At 51.4% G+C, this 16,560-nt stretch overlaps 1 protein-coding gene across 1 annotated transcript; it reads left to right on the top strand.

Annotated features, from left to right (window-relative positions):
* On the top strand, positions 1-10,316 carry LOC144148478 (uncharacterized). The gene is made up of 5 exons (XM_077680013.1): positions 1-142; positions 4,405-4,494; positions 4,634-4,668; positions 8,468-8,960; positions 10,213-10,316. Coding segments are annotated over exons 1-5 (762 nt in total). The 3' UTR covers positions 10,215-10,316.
* Positions 10,317-16,560: the final 6,244 nt, after the last annotated feature.

Here is a 16,560-nt window from a genome sequence, read left to right as displayed (position 1 = left end):
ATGGCTGGCCCTGACTGCCCACCTACGACCGACGGGAACCTTCAACGGGACGCAGATACGCACCGTCACGTCCAGGGTACCACGCTTGGGATCAGCTGCACGTCCCCCGAGAACCAAGCTGGTGACGACGTGGACGCCCTGCGTTCGTTGAGAAAGTTTCTTCGCGCTGCAGTTACGAGGCTGCTAAAGGCAGCGACCCAGCTCCGGCAAGCTCCCTCACCGTGTGTGTTGGACTTGCTGGAGGCAATCAACGAGCTCGATCGGAAAGACACTGAACTTAACGAGCTGAACGAGGCGATAGATGAGCTTCTCGAAGGAGACGAGTTTGAACATGATTTTTACGACGTGATGAAATATCAGGAAAGGATATGCGGGGCCCTCAGTAGGTTGCGATCGACCTTGAAGGACCTGCGGGCACCTGGCATTAAATGTACAGGCCAGGGCACTTCACCCCGTCCAGACGACCCTTCCCACGTCGGTTGGCGCACGTCGACCTCGCGAGCAGTACTGCCGAAGTTGATCGCGACGACCTACAGCCACCTGAACGTTCCCGATACTGACAAAGTACAGAAGCCTGATACGTCAACGTTCCCGTCTGCCACGCTGTCTGCAATGTCGACTTCTGATAGGGTGAGGCCAGGACGTCCATTGGACTACAATTGCTCTAGGGAGGAGATGCAAGCAGATCCAGTTCCGTCAAACGCGACGTGCGACGAGGAGAAGTGCTTCTGGCCCCAAGGAGAACGAGAGAAGACATTGAAGACTAATCTTTCTGGAAACGTCTCGCATGTCTCCGTACAGGATCAAGCCGTCATTGCAGGGCAGGATTCAGTATTCCCAAATGCCGAAGACGACGCTGAGCGCAAAGACATGCAGGTGGGAACCAGCTACGAGGTAGTGTCGAGCGTCCAGATGAAAGGCAACCGTCATGAACACGAGTTTGCGCTTGTCATAGTAAAGAACGAGACAGCGGCAGTAATCCAAGCAGACGACGAAAGCCCCAAAGAAGTTAAGTACGTGAAAGAGAAGACATTTCCGCCATCATTTCCGCCACCGTTCGAGTGTGTCTCCGGTTCAGACGCAAGGAGAAACGAATACTTCCCGGAAGTTATTGAAAGCCGACCATGTCTAATAGACGAAGTAGGGCGGCAGGTTGCCCCCAGGCGCAAGATTGAGGTGTTACATCTTAATGATGTGGGAAAACATGAGCAACTCTTGCTCGGCCTTTCTGTTCCATGCAAGAAGACCGCGCAGCCTGGTCTAGAACCACCAGAACAGAACAGTCCCCTGGCTACGAGCACGAAAACGAGCTTGTCAAGAGAAGGGAATACCGAAAGACCGATCCGAGGTAGTTCTAAGACTTTTCTAAGAACGCGGCTCGACTGGATTCACACGAGCAACCGCACCACCGAGACACTAACAGTTGCCCGAGAACACCTTCCGGCCACTGGTCGCAAGACTGCAGTACATCAAACCTTTCAGGAATCTGAGTGCAGAGCTTAGTGGACATCCGTTTTGCCTTGTCGACGCCTCGCTCCACTGAAAGCTGCACGACGAGGCAGGCACCGCTGGAAGCAGAAAAGCGTGGTAGCATTCGAGGACGGCTACCCAACTGTATCGACTTTATGCCAAGAAAAACAGAACTAGGATTGCGGACAAATTGTTCATCGTCGCCACGAATTTCTCGCGGGCTGGAGTGAGAGCAGCAACAAGCCATTTCAAGCCAACGAAGAAGCAACCCACCTTTGTTGCTACGCCGCTCGGATCAGCTAAACGTGCCAGTCACCGAAAACAGCAGCCCTCGTTGCTTCTAACTACGAGCCCCGGCAGCCGGAAATATCGTGATAAAATGTGTACAGAACTCGCTTCTTCAAGGCTGATCTGTGACTCAACGTAAAGTAGCCTGAAACTCGTCAGGAGCAGCGTATCAGCCGTGTGCCGTTAAAGGAGCACACAGAAGCGGGATCGAGACGCGGTTGCAGCTTGTGTTGTGCTGGTACACTGAACGCTTGTGCTGGTACACTGAACGACGTTGCGCGTATTAATAGCAGACGTCAACGTTGCGCGCGCGGGAGTGTGTTAAATCTCCTCCTGGGTATGCATCCGTAGTCACCATTATCATTGTCATCGTGGGGACCGGGTCAGTAAAGTGATCGTCCCCGCGAAGGGCAGCCATGGCCCAGGTCTGCCTTGCGTAGTTCTTGCGGTACAGGGTATTTTGAAGTCCGCCTGGGCTTTGCCTCTTGAATGATGGATTCAATAGGAGGAACATAGATAGATAGATAGATAGATAGATAGATATATAGATAGATAGATAGATAGATAGATAGATAGATAGATAGATAGATAGATAGATAGATAGATAGATAGATAGATAGATAGATAGATAGATAGATAGATAGATAGATAGATAGATAGATAGATAGATAGATAGATAGATAGATAGATAGATAGATATAAACCTTTTTGTTCATGGAATGGCGGAGCGAATCAGCCGCCTCGGTCAAGGCAGCCGCTGAGGGTCCTGATGATGTGGGCGGCCAGTTCCCGTTGCTCCTGGAGACTCACCACAACAGCCAGCCACTCTCAGGTGTAATTGTGTGGTTGTGTAGGGTCGTAGGGGCACTCCCACAGAATGTGGTCCTGGGTAGGGGGAATAAGGCAGTGGGGACAGAGTGGGACAGGGGTGTCTGGCGTGCGTTTAAATAAATGGAGCCGAGTGGGTGTGTGCAGTGTATATGTTTGCGCCTGCCAAATTACGAATGAATACTTGCTCGCGAAGGGTAAGCCCGGAATGGAGGGGAGGGAACGTGTGGCGTGTGCTTAGAAGGTCAGCTAAGGTGGGGAGCGGAGGGGGAGGACAAGGATTTGAGGTACAGATTGCTCCAGTTTACCAATGGGTGTATGCTTTGGTAAGCTAGAGAATGTCCTAAGCGTCGCCCGATGTAGCACCTGAATGGTTTTGATGTGGGTCTCGTTGAGGTCGTAAGCCATTTACCCGTACGTGAGGGTGCTCACAGCGACAGCCCTGGCCATATTCAAGCTGGCTTTCTGCGACGCTCCACCATATTTATTAGACAATCGACGGATGGAGGAGGGAAGAAAAAAGAACTGGGGATATTGTTGAACTCAACGGGGAGTTCACCCTCATACAACCCAGTCCAGGGATGGGAAGTGGGGGTTTCAGGATAGGATGAGAGAAAGAGAGGGAAGAAGGAAGTGAGTGGGGGACAGTCTATGTCGCGTTCGTCTCGTCCAAGGCTCGACGGCTACAGACGATGCACTAGTCCTGTCAAACCAGGAAGTTGAGAAGGTGCGGGAAGACCTCCCGCCGTAAGGCGTCCGGACCCGTTGGGAACACGAAGTCTTCCAGCATGTGGCTTGGTGCACCGAGTCGCTGGAGGGCGGCCCGGAGTTCCTCCCTCGCGGTGTCATGATGGTTGCAAGAGCACAGTAAGTGCTCGAGTGTCTCGGGCTCTGGGCAGTCGGCGCAGGTGGGGGACGCCCGGCGGCCCTGGTGGTGCAGGCGGGCTCCCACGTTGCAGCAATTAAGCCGCAGGCGAAGCCGGAGCGTCCGGGCAGGCTCCGTGGGGCCCGGCCACAGACCACTCGGGTATCTGGATGCAGGACCTCCACCACCCGGTCCAGGATAGTCTTTGCAGCGTCGAATGACACCACGTCCCGGGTGGCTGGGACCCCTGCCTGGCGAGCAGCACCCTTGGCCAGGGCTCTGCTACCTCGTTGCCCATGATGTCCACGTGCGATGGCAGCCAGTGAAGTCGCAGTGAACAACCCTGGGCCTCCACCGCATGAAGCTTGGCCGCCAGCGACCACTCTATGCAGCCGCTGGAGCTGCCTGGCTGGTCGGCAGCTCGCAGACGGAGGAGGGCAGACAGGGAGTCAGTCAGGATGATGGCCCCACGGACCTGGGTCCCCTGCTGTAGAAATAGATCCGCGGCCAAGTGGAGTCCAGCCAGCTCTGCGTGGGTGGATGAGGCCGGAAAGGGTAGGCTGCACACCTGGCTGGTGCCAAGTTCCAGGGCCGTGCAGGTGGCTCCGGCTCTGCCCGTCGACTGTTGCACGGAGCCATCCGTGTACACCTGCAGAAGTCTGGCAGCGTAGTCCTGCAGCAGGGCGGCGACGTCTTGGCAGGTTGCCTGGGATGGAGTGGACCTTTTGCTACGCACCCCCGGCAATGTGGTGCAATGCGTAAAGCCTGCCCCGTGCCTAGTGGTGGTGGCTCCAGGCGGGGCCGCTGCGGCAACGCGATATGGTTCTCGTAGGTACTGAGCAGCATGCCCATTCGAGAATTGCGCCGGCTGCGGTAGCGCTGGAGGAGTACCGCGCCGTACGGTGTGCCCTGCAGGCAGTGGATGTGGTGGATCCCCCCACCCCCCCTACAAGGCCCGCATCTGGATAGGCCAGGAGCCTGCCTCCGGCCGCCACCGTCGCCGCCACCGTCGCCGCCACCGGAGGTGTACTGGGAAGGCACAGGCAAAGGTGGATGGCTCGGCGCTGATCCACCTCCAGTTCGTCCTACCGGCGCTACTTGACTTGCACCAGAGGCAGAGCATAGAGGACGGCGGACGACGCCACCCCGTGGAACACCCGCAGGGCCACGGTGTGTTTGCAGCCCTGGCCACGCGCCAGCAACCTCCGCATGCCCTGGTGGGCCCTCGTTGTGCATTACCGGAGCACCTTCCCCGCAGGTAGCCAGGACGACTGGCAGTCGACCAGGAGCCCCCAATACTTGGCACTAGTGCACCACGGAAAGGACTGGCCGTTCAAGGAGGGCACTATGCCCCCCTCCCCCTTGTGCTAAGCCTCGCCTGTCTCAAATACTTTGGATAAGTTACTGAGTCCGCAAAGCGCTCTTACCCCTTCAAAACTGTACTGCGTAGGCAAATGTAGGTTCTTGCGTAATTATTAGCAGATGCTTTACTTCTTTTATGAATAAATATTTAGCCTAAGCGGGAAACCTGGTCAACGTTATTTTATGCAAATGTGCCCAGTTGATGGCGGCATCAAAATCATGTTTTCTTTTTTAATATGCACTGGCGTTTTCTGCATTATTAAAGAGTTTTAGCTGACCGTTTTTGACGGTTCGCTCCGGTACCGGCGCTTAGCGCAATCGGAGCCAATGCCGTTTGCGGACAAGCGCACCACGCATGCGCAATGGTGCTCCCGCTTGCTATCAGAGCGGAGCGGCCCGTAAAAAACAGCCAGCTAAAACTCGCTATTCTCAAAATAAAATAATTGTTTGGTGGATACTTATTCCAAAGCATCAGAGAATTAAGCTACTTTAAACAAAAGTGCATACGTCTGACTAACAAAGTTTGTGTCATTTAGTTTGAGACTAATTCGCCAGACGTCGCCACTCGCATTACGGCAGCGCGTAAGCCAGAATATGGAAACCGCAAACGGTGTGCTAAAAGTGTCCTACCGTTTTCAGCGGTAACCAGAAACTCCGGCTGCCGGTAACACGGTGAACCAGGCGTATAGCCAGAAATATTTTTCGTGGGGTGTATGCACCATCGCTTGGAGGAGAAGGAGGAATAAACCTTATTTCTATATTAGTTCTGTAGTAGGGGTAATGGGGGGTCTTCTCAGTACAGAAGTCCCTGGGTGGTCGCTGCCAGGCGGGCCCTTTCAACCAGCCGAACCTGATCGCCGGGGTCCGGGCTGGCTAGCATGCCTTCCCACTGCTCATAATTGGGGAGGGAATAGGGGGTGTGTGGGAGCAGGCCCAAATCATATGGTAGAGTGTGCAGGACTGGGGACAGTACTTGCAGGTGGCGGAGTAGGAGGTGGGATGAATGGCGTGGAGGAGGGTGCCGTGCGGGTAGGTGTTGGTTTGAAGGCGGCGGTAGGTGGTGGCTTTTTCCGTGGGGGGGTGATGTAGCGTTCGAGGCGGTAGTGTTCGAGGGTGTCTGAGTTTTTGAGGTACAGAATGGTACGCTTCCGACGGTGACGCTGGAGTGTTGGAGGGGAACGCTCGGTAGATATGCGCGCGGGCGGGAGCATGTCCCGGGGTCCAGAGAATGTAGAGGTAAGGGGGGTTAGGGATGGATGGTAGGATGCGGAGGGCTGAGGGAGCCATGTGACCGGGGGCGTAATGGCGACAGGCAGCTCGCGAATCTGTGACTATGGTGATAATGTCTTGAGATGCAGTGGCTGCGAGGGCTATTGCGATTTCTTCTGCAGTTGTGGAGTCGTTGCCAATTACTGTTGCGGAAGTCAGTTCAATTCCTCGGTGATGTACTGTTGAAATTGCGAAGGCTGGTTTATTGGCATATTTGGCAGCGTCAACGTAGCGGATGTCTCGTGGCTTCACTTGAAGCATCTTTGGAAGCATTCGAATGCGGGCTTGTCGGCGACCCTGGTTATGAACCGGGTGCATATTCTTGGGTATTGGGGCGACGGAGATGCAATCGCGTAGTTCCAGGGGATGCGTTGGCGGGGGGGATGGGTGGCAGGTACTAGTTGGTAGCCGAGGTGACGTAGGAGGTGACAGCCAGTGTGTGAGAGCTTGAGCCGTTCGATCTGGTTGACATGATGGAAAAAAAAAAGAAAGAGATCCTGCGCCCCACCCCCCAAAAAACGTTATTAATTTTTCGCCTTTAATAAGCCGACACGTTCCCTTGTTATTTTTGTTTTTACCCTGCAGTATATATCGATTCGCTGTGCAAAAGCCACCAGAGAAAGATAGGGGTAAATATTAACACGAGCAAAAAGCCCTTACCCATTGGTGTTTTTCGTCCTTCATTTACGTCACAAGAACAGACCCTCCCCGGGCGGAAGTGGAACACGCGACACAAGCCTTTCCATGCGCCACTATGGCCTATTGTAATACGAACGCCGTAATCAGTTCCCCAATTGAAAACCAAACCTCGAATGTTCGGTATGAGTAGAAGGAATGCGTGGGAATCTTGTATTTCAGTGGACATTAGTGGGGTGAATTTGTACCAGGGCACACGGCGCGGAAGACAACGCGCTTGTTCTTGCCCTTCATCCCCGCTCTGGCGAAGTATACGTCTTGGCAGCGATGGAGTGCTTTTCGCGAATTGCAAGTAAACCGCAAAGAGAAGCTGGCCTCGGGAGACAGATAATGATCAAGTGGACGACAGATACAGATCGAAGAATCTTTGGCGACGGCCGTAAAACCGTCGCTATATTATGCGGTCAGGCACATGTGCTCTATCGGGATGCTACATTTTCTTTATTATTTATTTAAATCATCGGCGTGGACAGGGGCCGTCGACACAGCGACACGAGGGAGCCTTGTAAACGACGGATGACGGGCGTAAGCTTCAAGAATGCACTCCCGAACACGACCTGCGCGGAGAAGAAGAAAAAAACAGATTTTGCCTCTTAATTTCTTTTGCGCGTCACTTCACAGAGCACGTAGAGAAGCTGCGCTGATTGCTTCTTCAGGCATGTTTCACCACTTGCAACTGCGCTTGCGCATTGCTAATCCTCCAGACTTTTCGGAATGTGGACCTGATTGGCAAGTAACACCAGCTCTCTATTTGCTACATTTTGTTTTGTGAATTTCACTCTCTCTCTCATTCTCTACTCCATCCTTCCTCTCTCTCTCTCATTTCTGTCGCTGTCTTGTCTCTTGCCTATATCTTATAAAAGGAAGGTCCACGCAGTCGTCAGTCAAAGCAGATCTTGCCTTGGAAGCTTTAGGAGCTCCCACCAGAAGGACCATGATTTCCGTAAGCGCTGCCTATCTTCACAACCATGTCTCCCTCGTGGTGAACAATTTTGTACATCACCCGTTCATTTTAAAGATTGAGTTGAGTCGTTCTGTAAAAACTTTAGTACCCATCGTGAAAGTTGGCGACTTTGAAATCCCGACACAGCGAGTGAAAGTTGTGGAGATTCCTAGATATTCTCAGCAATTATTCGTCCAGATTTTCTCCCACAAAAAGTGCGCGAAGTGGTGCAAAGCAGGGCTTAGCTGAATACTTCAACTCTCGGGACCAGTGAAAATATGTGAGCTTGTATGGTAAAAATGGCGCGTAACGCCTTCATTGGCAGTTTTAACAGAGGTGGTCCGTGAGAGTAGACGGGCCAAACCACCCGTGTGTTCGAGATTTCGGCGCACCTTAGAGATGCCCAGGTGGTCAAAATTATTCCGGAACCCTCCACTACGGCGCACCTCAACGCCTTTTTGGCGTCGGCTCGTTAAACCTTCCAATCAATCAATCAATCAATCAATCAATCAATCAATCAATCAATCAATCAATCAATCAATCAATCAATCAATCAATCAATCAATCAATCAATCAATCAATCAATCAATCAATCGGAACTGGAACGGTATCGGATGATACTGGAAGTGCGACGGAACTAGTTATTTTATAATGGGTTATATGAATGCTTAAGGTGGATAGTAAAGAAAAGAAGAGAGGTTACCTTCGGGATGCTGCACTGTAACATGGTCAGAATCGGGAACTAGGAACGACACGGAGTCTTTTTAATCACTATTTCTTTCTTTTTATTGCTCCTTCTTCAGCTCGTCCTCGTCGTCGCCTTGGCCAGCGCTGCCTACGCGGGCTTCGTGCCCACGTACGGCGTCCCAGTGGCCGGCGTCCCCTACGCCCACCACGTGGTTCCCTCCGTGGCCTCCACCGTCCACCATGCACCCACCGTCTCCAAAGCCACCCACGTGACCCAGTACCAGTCCGTGCACCCGGGCGTGCCCCACACCGTGGCCAAGGTGTCCACCTACACGCCCGCCGCCACCGCCGTCCACACGGCGGTGCACGCCCCGGTGGCCACCGCGGTGGTCGGAGCACCCGTCCACCACGTGCCCGGGTACACCTACCTGCCCCGCTACAGCCACCGCGTGGACGCCCACCCGCTCACCTACCGCTACGCCTACGGCCTCAGCCCGTACGGGCTCCACTACGGCTACGGACCCTACGGATACACCACACTCGTCAAGCACTGTGAGTACGGCGTCATTTTCTTTTATTTATTCCTTTCGTGAGTGGATGTCGCGACTGTAAGAAGTTCGCTTGAGAAAGGCACGCGCCGTTACGAAGCAACGTCGTCGTGTCAAAGTGCAGAGCTTCTCATTCAACGTCTTTGAGGGAAAGAATGCCGCGCAAGCAAGAAAACGCGTTGCCGCGGAACATTCAGGATATTCGGGGTGGGGCGCTGCAGTGCAGACGGGATCGTCCGAAGCGCGTCGTCTGCTGCCGTGTAAAACCACGCGAAACGCGCTCATTTGGCCCGAGCGCTACAGAAAGAATTAGGTAAATAATACGGTAACCTATTAGATAAACAATAAGAGAATATTCCGCAGAGCAATTAATGTAGAAATGAAAGTGCGCTTAAACGAAATACGGGTTCATTTAGAGGAAGGACCCTTTAGTTTTTTTACACCCTTTCGGCCTGAGCCAGGTCTGTCTTTTTGCTTCATCCTTCTATCATAGGTATAAAGTGCGTATAACACTGGGTGGTGGGAACTTTAAAGCGGCCACGAAGGCAAACTACAATTTTGTCCAATTAAAAATAAAACATTTCGTAACTCGGTCTGCTCCATTCCAGCCGTGGAAGACGTTTTTGTTTTAACACCAAAAAACAAACACCGAAATTATCAAAAACGGTTTAAATTTTGCGCCACAGTGACACGTGATATGGGAAGGAGTGACGTAATATCGGGCAGCAATAAAAACCGTTATCAGTGTGTTGACTGCACGTTAGAATTCAAGTGACACGATCCAAGGGAACTATAGAGGCCCCACTACAATCGCCCAGTCAGGTTTCTTGGGGCTGGCTTTCGTCGGCGGCAGCCAATCACACATGCAGGATTTTGTGACGCCACAGTAAATGGGAAGTGGCTGGGGAGTCGCTTCTGCTTCATGTGTTCCTTTAATGTCAATTATTTGTTGGAAGTGTGCGATGGAATTGATATTGTTATAGGGACAAAGCGGTCTTTTTAGTGAGCGAAACTTGCATTTTGTCTTGATGGCCCCTTCAGAGCTCCCGAAACTGGCCCTGCTACTGCATTTCTTAAGCTTTAAGAGCTGAGCAGGAAATTGGTATCTCCGTGCCCTTAAAGTCACTGTTACAGCGCAAAGTTGAAATTCCGAGTTTCTACAAAAGAAAAAAGAGTGCGTTCGTGAGCCCGTAGTGAAGTTGTGCGCCCTTATACCTTGCGAGTGTAATATTTGTAATGTGTCTTGGATTTTTCAGAACACGGAATCCCAACCGCTCTGAAACAACACCATGAAGATGGGTGCCTTAATTGGTGGCAGCGAACCTGAACCAGCTGGCATTGTTGCTGAATGGCCAACGAGGCTGCGAATCCAAGGCTAGGAATAAAATAGTTTTCGCTGCTACACTCTCCCACTGCTCATTTCTTATTCCGAAAATCTGTAGACGCACTGCCCACCTACCAAACGCTAATTAAACCACGTTCGTAGTGTTGCGACATCAAAGCAGGCTCTTCATAAATCGGCTCTTATAACGTCCCGCATCGAGCCTACTCCCAGCCACAGGGGACAAAAAAGCAACGAAGCGGCTCATGCCACGGCCCGTAATTACCGACTACCCATATTAATACCCAACCCTTCGCCTTGTCCCCAACTCCATCGACTCCTCTCCTTGTCTACGCCGATACCCTTATCCACCACAAGGTACAACGATACAAATACAATCACCATATTCTATCCAGATACGGCGCATGCAGTGACATTCCGTAAAGTACGAACACTTTCCGTCTCAATACGCTTCACCACGCCAAGATATTTACCTAACACCCAGCCGCATGTCAATACAGAGGTTTAGCTTATCGTGTGTACCGTGGGTACCGGGACCCGACTGCGCATGCGCGCGCGGGCACGCGAGGCGGGCTTTCTTTCAACTAAACGAATGCACGTGCACGGAAAGGGCCGGCCGCCCGTCAGCGGAACTAGGCTAACCTACCGGTCGGGTCCCGGTGCGCACAGTACGCACGGAACACATGGTACACACGGTAAGTTAGCACGCTCTACCACATCACAGTAGAATGTCCCCGCACCCGTACCCAGCCACTACAATCCCACCTTAACTGCACAGTAGTGGGTGGAGTTTTCATTTTCAGATAGATTGCACTACGGCATAACAGAAAGTCTTCAAAGGTACAGCACTGAATCCGTTTGGCGCAAAAATTCGAGACTAGACGGGTTCTGTGTCCCCCATATTAAAATCTGGGGGTTTCCCAGGATGTATATTTGGGTTTGGAGGTGTTGCGTTCGTGGGTTTCCAAGAGCTGGGAAGGTCCACAACAGGTGTTCAGCGTCCCCTTCTGACGGAGCAAGAACACAGAAGGGACAGTTGTCCGCAAACGGCGCGTAATTTGACCCCTCTACCAGACTCATGTCGGTGGAGAGGGCAGTACAAGCTCGCAACCTCCAAGGCATCTGGACTGAGGATGCCTATCACCAGGCGGGAGCCCTAACATCGCACTTGCTGTTTGCAATGAAGTTTATTTGATTAATAAATTACGAAAAAGAAAACCCCACCAGTGATGTGAGGTACTCCTAGTGGAGTATAGGGGGGATGTAGGCCATCATGCTGATGTTCATTGACATTTTAACTAACGCAAACAATCTCTTACGCAAAGCCGTTTCACAATATTCGCCTACATCACAGGAACAGACAACCCCGTTGGAGGCATTCGGGCCCTCGACCTTACGCTTTATAGCGCAAGGCTTTTGCTCTACAACACCACTACGGTGGGTTGTATAGCTCACTCCAAAAACCATTGATTCCATTAAAATCAATAATCTATGAAGGTTTGGTTTGAATAGAGGAAATATGTTGGCTTGCACTATTGACTCTCCATCAGCGGTGTGAATTCGTCCAACGACACACATTTACAAACCCGCCGCGCGGAGTGTTGAAGTATCTTTCAGTTATTAAGAGAATAATCTTACGGGGCAATATCGGCACATACTATTATAAAACATGCCTCATAATACAAACATGCCTACCCTGGTATTCTGAGTCCTCCCTCCACTCGAACCTCTCCTGGAGGAGATCCTTGAAATTGATTTATGCATGCATTGCGGAATCCTCCCCTCAGCCGAGTGGAGGGGAATACGGCCACTCAGAGAATACGGCTCAGAATATGGCCCCTAGTATTGCAAACATGTCGTAAGGTGGAGCTGATATTCCAGAAATGGGGAGAATGTGGATTCGAATGCACTCGAGGACTACGAGCTCTACAGCAGTACATACCACATCACTCACAAATAGGCCGGGTACATTCCGCGCCTCAATTTGAACACACTCCCTTAGGGCCTCATCCCAGCAGAAGGAACCTCTTTACCTCCACACAATTTTTAGCGCTTGGCACCACATGCACAGAACTAGGAACTCTGAAACAGAATAGTGGGTGGCTGAGACAAGTCAACACTTTCCAACCTCAACCTTTTCACCTAACTTTAGTTGAGAGTGTTGGTTAGCTCTGGCGTCAAAGATGAGGTATCAATGCCTGATCGCACAGGCCATCGCCGAGACGCAGGATCAAGGCACCTGAACTGAGTACGCCTCCTTGAAGAACTTTTGGACACAAAAATTTTTACAGTTCAAAGGCGTTCAGGAGCGTAGCCAGAAGGGTTGTTTTGGTGTCAGAACAGCCCACGAAATTTTGAGAGCACCGTGTCCCAACGTCCCCTCTTCCGTTCTTTTTACCACGAAAGTGCTTTATGCCGGAGTCCACCAAGATTTATATGGCGTCATATCCGTCACAGAAATGACATCGCCAGAAAAACTTCGATTGACGCGGCTGCGCCCGGATTCGAGCCACGACCTCTCGCGGCAACGGGAGGTACGAAACGCGCTCTCGACTATAGGACGACAAACGCGCCCTATATAGTCGAAACGCGCCCTATATAGTCGAGAGCGCGTTTCGTACCTCCCGTTGCCGCGAGAGGTCGTGGCTCGAATCCGGGCGCAGCCGCGTCAATCGAAGTTTTTCTGGCGATGTCACTATAGTCGAGAGCGCGTTTCGTACCTCCCGTTGCCGCGAGAGGTCGTGGCTCGAATCCGGGCGCAGCCGCGTCAATCGAAGTTTTTCTGGCGATGTCATTTCTGTGACGGATATCACGCCAGATCTGAAGGCACATTTCACTTTCTTGTTTTACCAGTTCCCATGGAAGAGGGAACAACCTAATTTTTTTCCCATGCTGTAGACAGCCCTCATATATAACAGCGTAAGAAGGACGATAAAAAAATCAGAGCCAGCTTGTGCTACGGCGCAAGCCTGATTTCGCAACAGCTTTGTTCGTCTCACTAAGCTAAACTTGACGAGCGCCATATAAGTCACTCAAAACCATTTACCCTGTGTATATATATAGAGCTCGTCAGCAGAAGACCAAATCAAACACAAAGTAAAGTACATAAGCACTTTATTTGTACAGTACCCTATTCAGTGTTCGTAGAATTCATTGTCCGCCGCCGCAAACTCTTCGTCGAGCGCACCCTCGACGTTGAAGACCTGCGTTACTGCTTCTTCTTCTTGCTCTTATGAGCGATTGCATTATCGCTTCGCAGCGCGGTGCGCTTCTTGATAAACCGCTTCTTCCACGACGTCTGGATCTTCTTTGGTCGCCTCATCCCCCATGTGCATGGCACAGAGTCGGAGAGTATTATGATCGCAGGTGGTTAGCCCTTGCAACGCGGAGCGGATGACGTTAAGAGCAGACGACAGTAGTTCTGTCGGCGACGCTGTTTGCTCAAACCCTGCGCCACACTCGCTCATGGAAACGCGCTTCGGGCTCTATGGGAGATTCACCGAAGTCTCTAACCTAAGAAAAAAATGCGACTTCCGCTCTTTTCTACCTTCAGTCTCAGAAAATACCCTGTTACCGTTGAACATGATATTATTATGGCTTTCTTCCCCAACGCACAACTCAATCCCCCTCCCTCTCTTCCACATACCCATTTTCTCGCCGCAGGACCATCTCGTCCTTCCCTCCACGTTCAGTGACCTTTAGTGGACCATTTGTCAAAGTAAACCTAAATCTGCCCCTGGGCATGACGGCGTAACCTGGAAACACCTTCGCAACTTGCCAAAACCTTCCCTTGTCTTACTTGACCGTGTTAACCGCTGCTCGTAAACTGGCAAAGTTCCTGAACATCTTAAGTTAGCTCTCATTTTCCCTATTCACAAACCCAAGAAGCCTGCTACCGGCCCAACTGACCTTACCAACCTCCGTCCCATCTCGCTCACTCCTGTCTTCTGCAAACTTATAGAACGGCTCACCAATAACCGTATCACCCTTACCCGGAATATGCCCAACCGTACTTTCTACATGCACAAACTGGCTTCCGCCCAAACCTCAGCACTCAAGATAGCCTCCGGCTATACCGCCGTGTTATCAATCGCTCCAATCATAACCACTCTCCTCCCGACCTGATGAGTTGACCTTCGAAGGGCTTTTGATCGCGTCAACTATAAATGCGCCGTACTAGAGGAACTGGCACACGCCTACCCAATCGCCCGGGCTCAAATATGAATCCACAATTTTCTGAACACCGGGCCAATATGAATTCAAGGATCTCACCCAGGCTGGACTCCTCGCACATACTACCTTGAACGCGCGGTACCGCGAGGATCCATACTTTCCCAATCCTATTTAACCTCTCCATGGTAAGGGTAGCTCGAAATATCGAACGTGACTCTGTTGCACGCTTCAAAAGATATGCAGACGACGTAACCACACGAACGAAATCAATCGCCTTTTCATGCCCCGAAGATATAAAAACCGGATTCCAAGCCGCAGCAAATAGCCTTCAATGGTCCTTGGCCACTCTTGGTCTCGAATTAGTCCCTGAAAAAACTTAATTCTTACCCGTATTTGGACACAGACCCGCTCCACGCTATGATCTTCCAACTCTTCTCGCCGGTATTCCTACAACCGCCAGTTTTTACCCCATGGGATTGCTAGGAATCCTAATGGAACAGAAAAAGTTGTATGATACCCTTCATAACAGCATAGATCAGAATGAGGTTTCGTTTGGGTTATTTCTTGATGTTAAGAAATGGTTCAATACTGTGAACCATGGTATACTCTGTACTAAATTATACCGTTACGGCTTCCGCGGACCATTTCTATCTCTGCTACAAAATTGCCTTCGGGATCGTTCTCAAGTGGTGTCACTTCGATCGGTGCCCAGTGATAGCATAAGACTTAAAAGATGAGTCCCGCAAGGGTCTATCTTGTCACCTCTTCTTTTTAATTTGTATGCTAATGACTTAGCTACTGTTATTAAAACTTCAGAAATTTATCAATACGCTGATGACACCTTGCTGGTTTCTGGCAACTCTGGTTATTCTCTCGCTCTCTCAAATCTTCAAGACGATGCAAGAAATGTTGCGGATTGGTTCCAAGCAAATTTAATAACAATCAACCCTGTAAAAAGTCGGCTGGTTTGTTTCCGAAATCGACAGAAAACAGTGCCGGATGACCGCTTCATTAAGATACACACATCGAATTGTATATCTTGTTCCTGTGCCCGTATATTCTCTGTCGAGTCTGTTAAATACCTACGTGTATATTTTGATGGAGATCTTTCGTGGAACACACACATGACTCCCATATGTAAAAAGCTTTGAAGTACTGCCTGTATGTTGTACAACTTAAAAGTGTTTCTGCCTTTCTGTGTTCGAAAAATTCTAGCTCAAACTTTGGGTTATAGTGTTCTTCGTTATGGCGTGTGCTGTTTTTTCAACTGCTCTGCTACCTGTAAAAAAACATCCCCCTCTCGAGGGGCACGATCAAATGCAGAGCATTTCCGCGGGGGCGCGCCTGCAAGTCGTATGGATTACGTATTGGTTGTTGTTGTTGTAATTGTTGTCTTCCAGCGTAGACATTGTCGATGAAGTCGATGGTGAAACGTGAAACGTGCCGTGAACTCCCTGCCGCGGCTATGACACAACGTGGCGCGACTGATGGCGCGGCTGCTCCGCTGGAGGTGGAGGCAGGGGGACTACACTAGTGGCAGGGGACGACGCCGATGGTGAAAAGCGTGAAATGTGCGGTGGCGATGCGTGCGCGGAGCGTGCGGTCACCTCTTCAGCTGCAGGCCGAAACAGGTCGTCCGTGAGGCCGTAGTGCACGAGCACGGCCGCGCGAAGGTCATCGTAGGGGGTTTCGCTGGGCGGTGGTAGGATGAGGACGCAGCGGAGCTCGAGCTGAAGCGTCTCCCAAAGCATGGAGTGCTTGAACGGCTGTATTGTGACGTAGTTCAGCGAGAAGGTAGCCTGAACCTTGATAAACCAATCTCTGAGGTTGCGTGACTCGAACTCCGGTACGGGCGGGTCCCCCCACGTCGCCATGTCGGTGTGCCGCTGCAGGCCGGGTGACAGGCGCGGAAAGTCCGGGTCACCACTTTGTAGGAAGCAGGCGTGAAGCTGATGCGGCTTCCCACATTTATTTAGGTCGCGTAGGCCCGGTCAGAACGAGCGGCCACCCAGCTGCTGAGTCACGTTCCAACTGACTCTCGTGGAACTGCCCACGTGCCAGTCCAGTCCGCTGATGATGTTCGTGGTGC

The sequence above is a fragment of the Haemaphysalis longicornis genome, unplaced genomic scaffold (assembly GCF_048455015.1).
Source record: "Haemaphysalis longicornis isolate Haplotype H1 unplaced genomic scaffold, Haemaphysalis longicornis Haplotype H1 scaffold_8, whole genome shotgun sequence".
Lineage (NCBI taxonomy): Eukaryota > Metazoa > Arthropoda > Arachnida > Ixodida > Ixodidae > Haemaphysalis > Haemaphysalis longicornis.
This window is presented reverse-complemented; position numbering and strand designations above follow the sequence as displayed.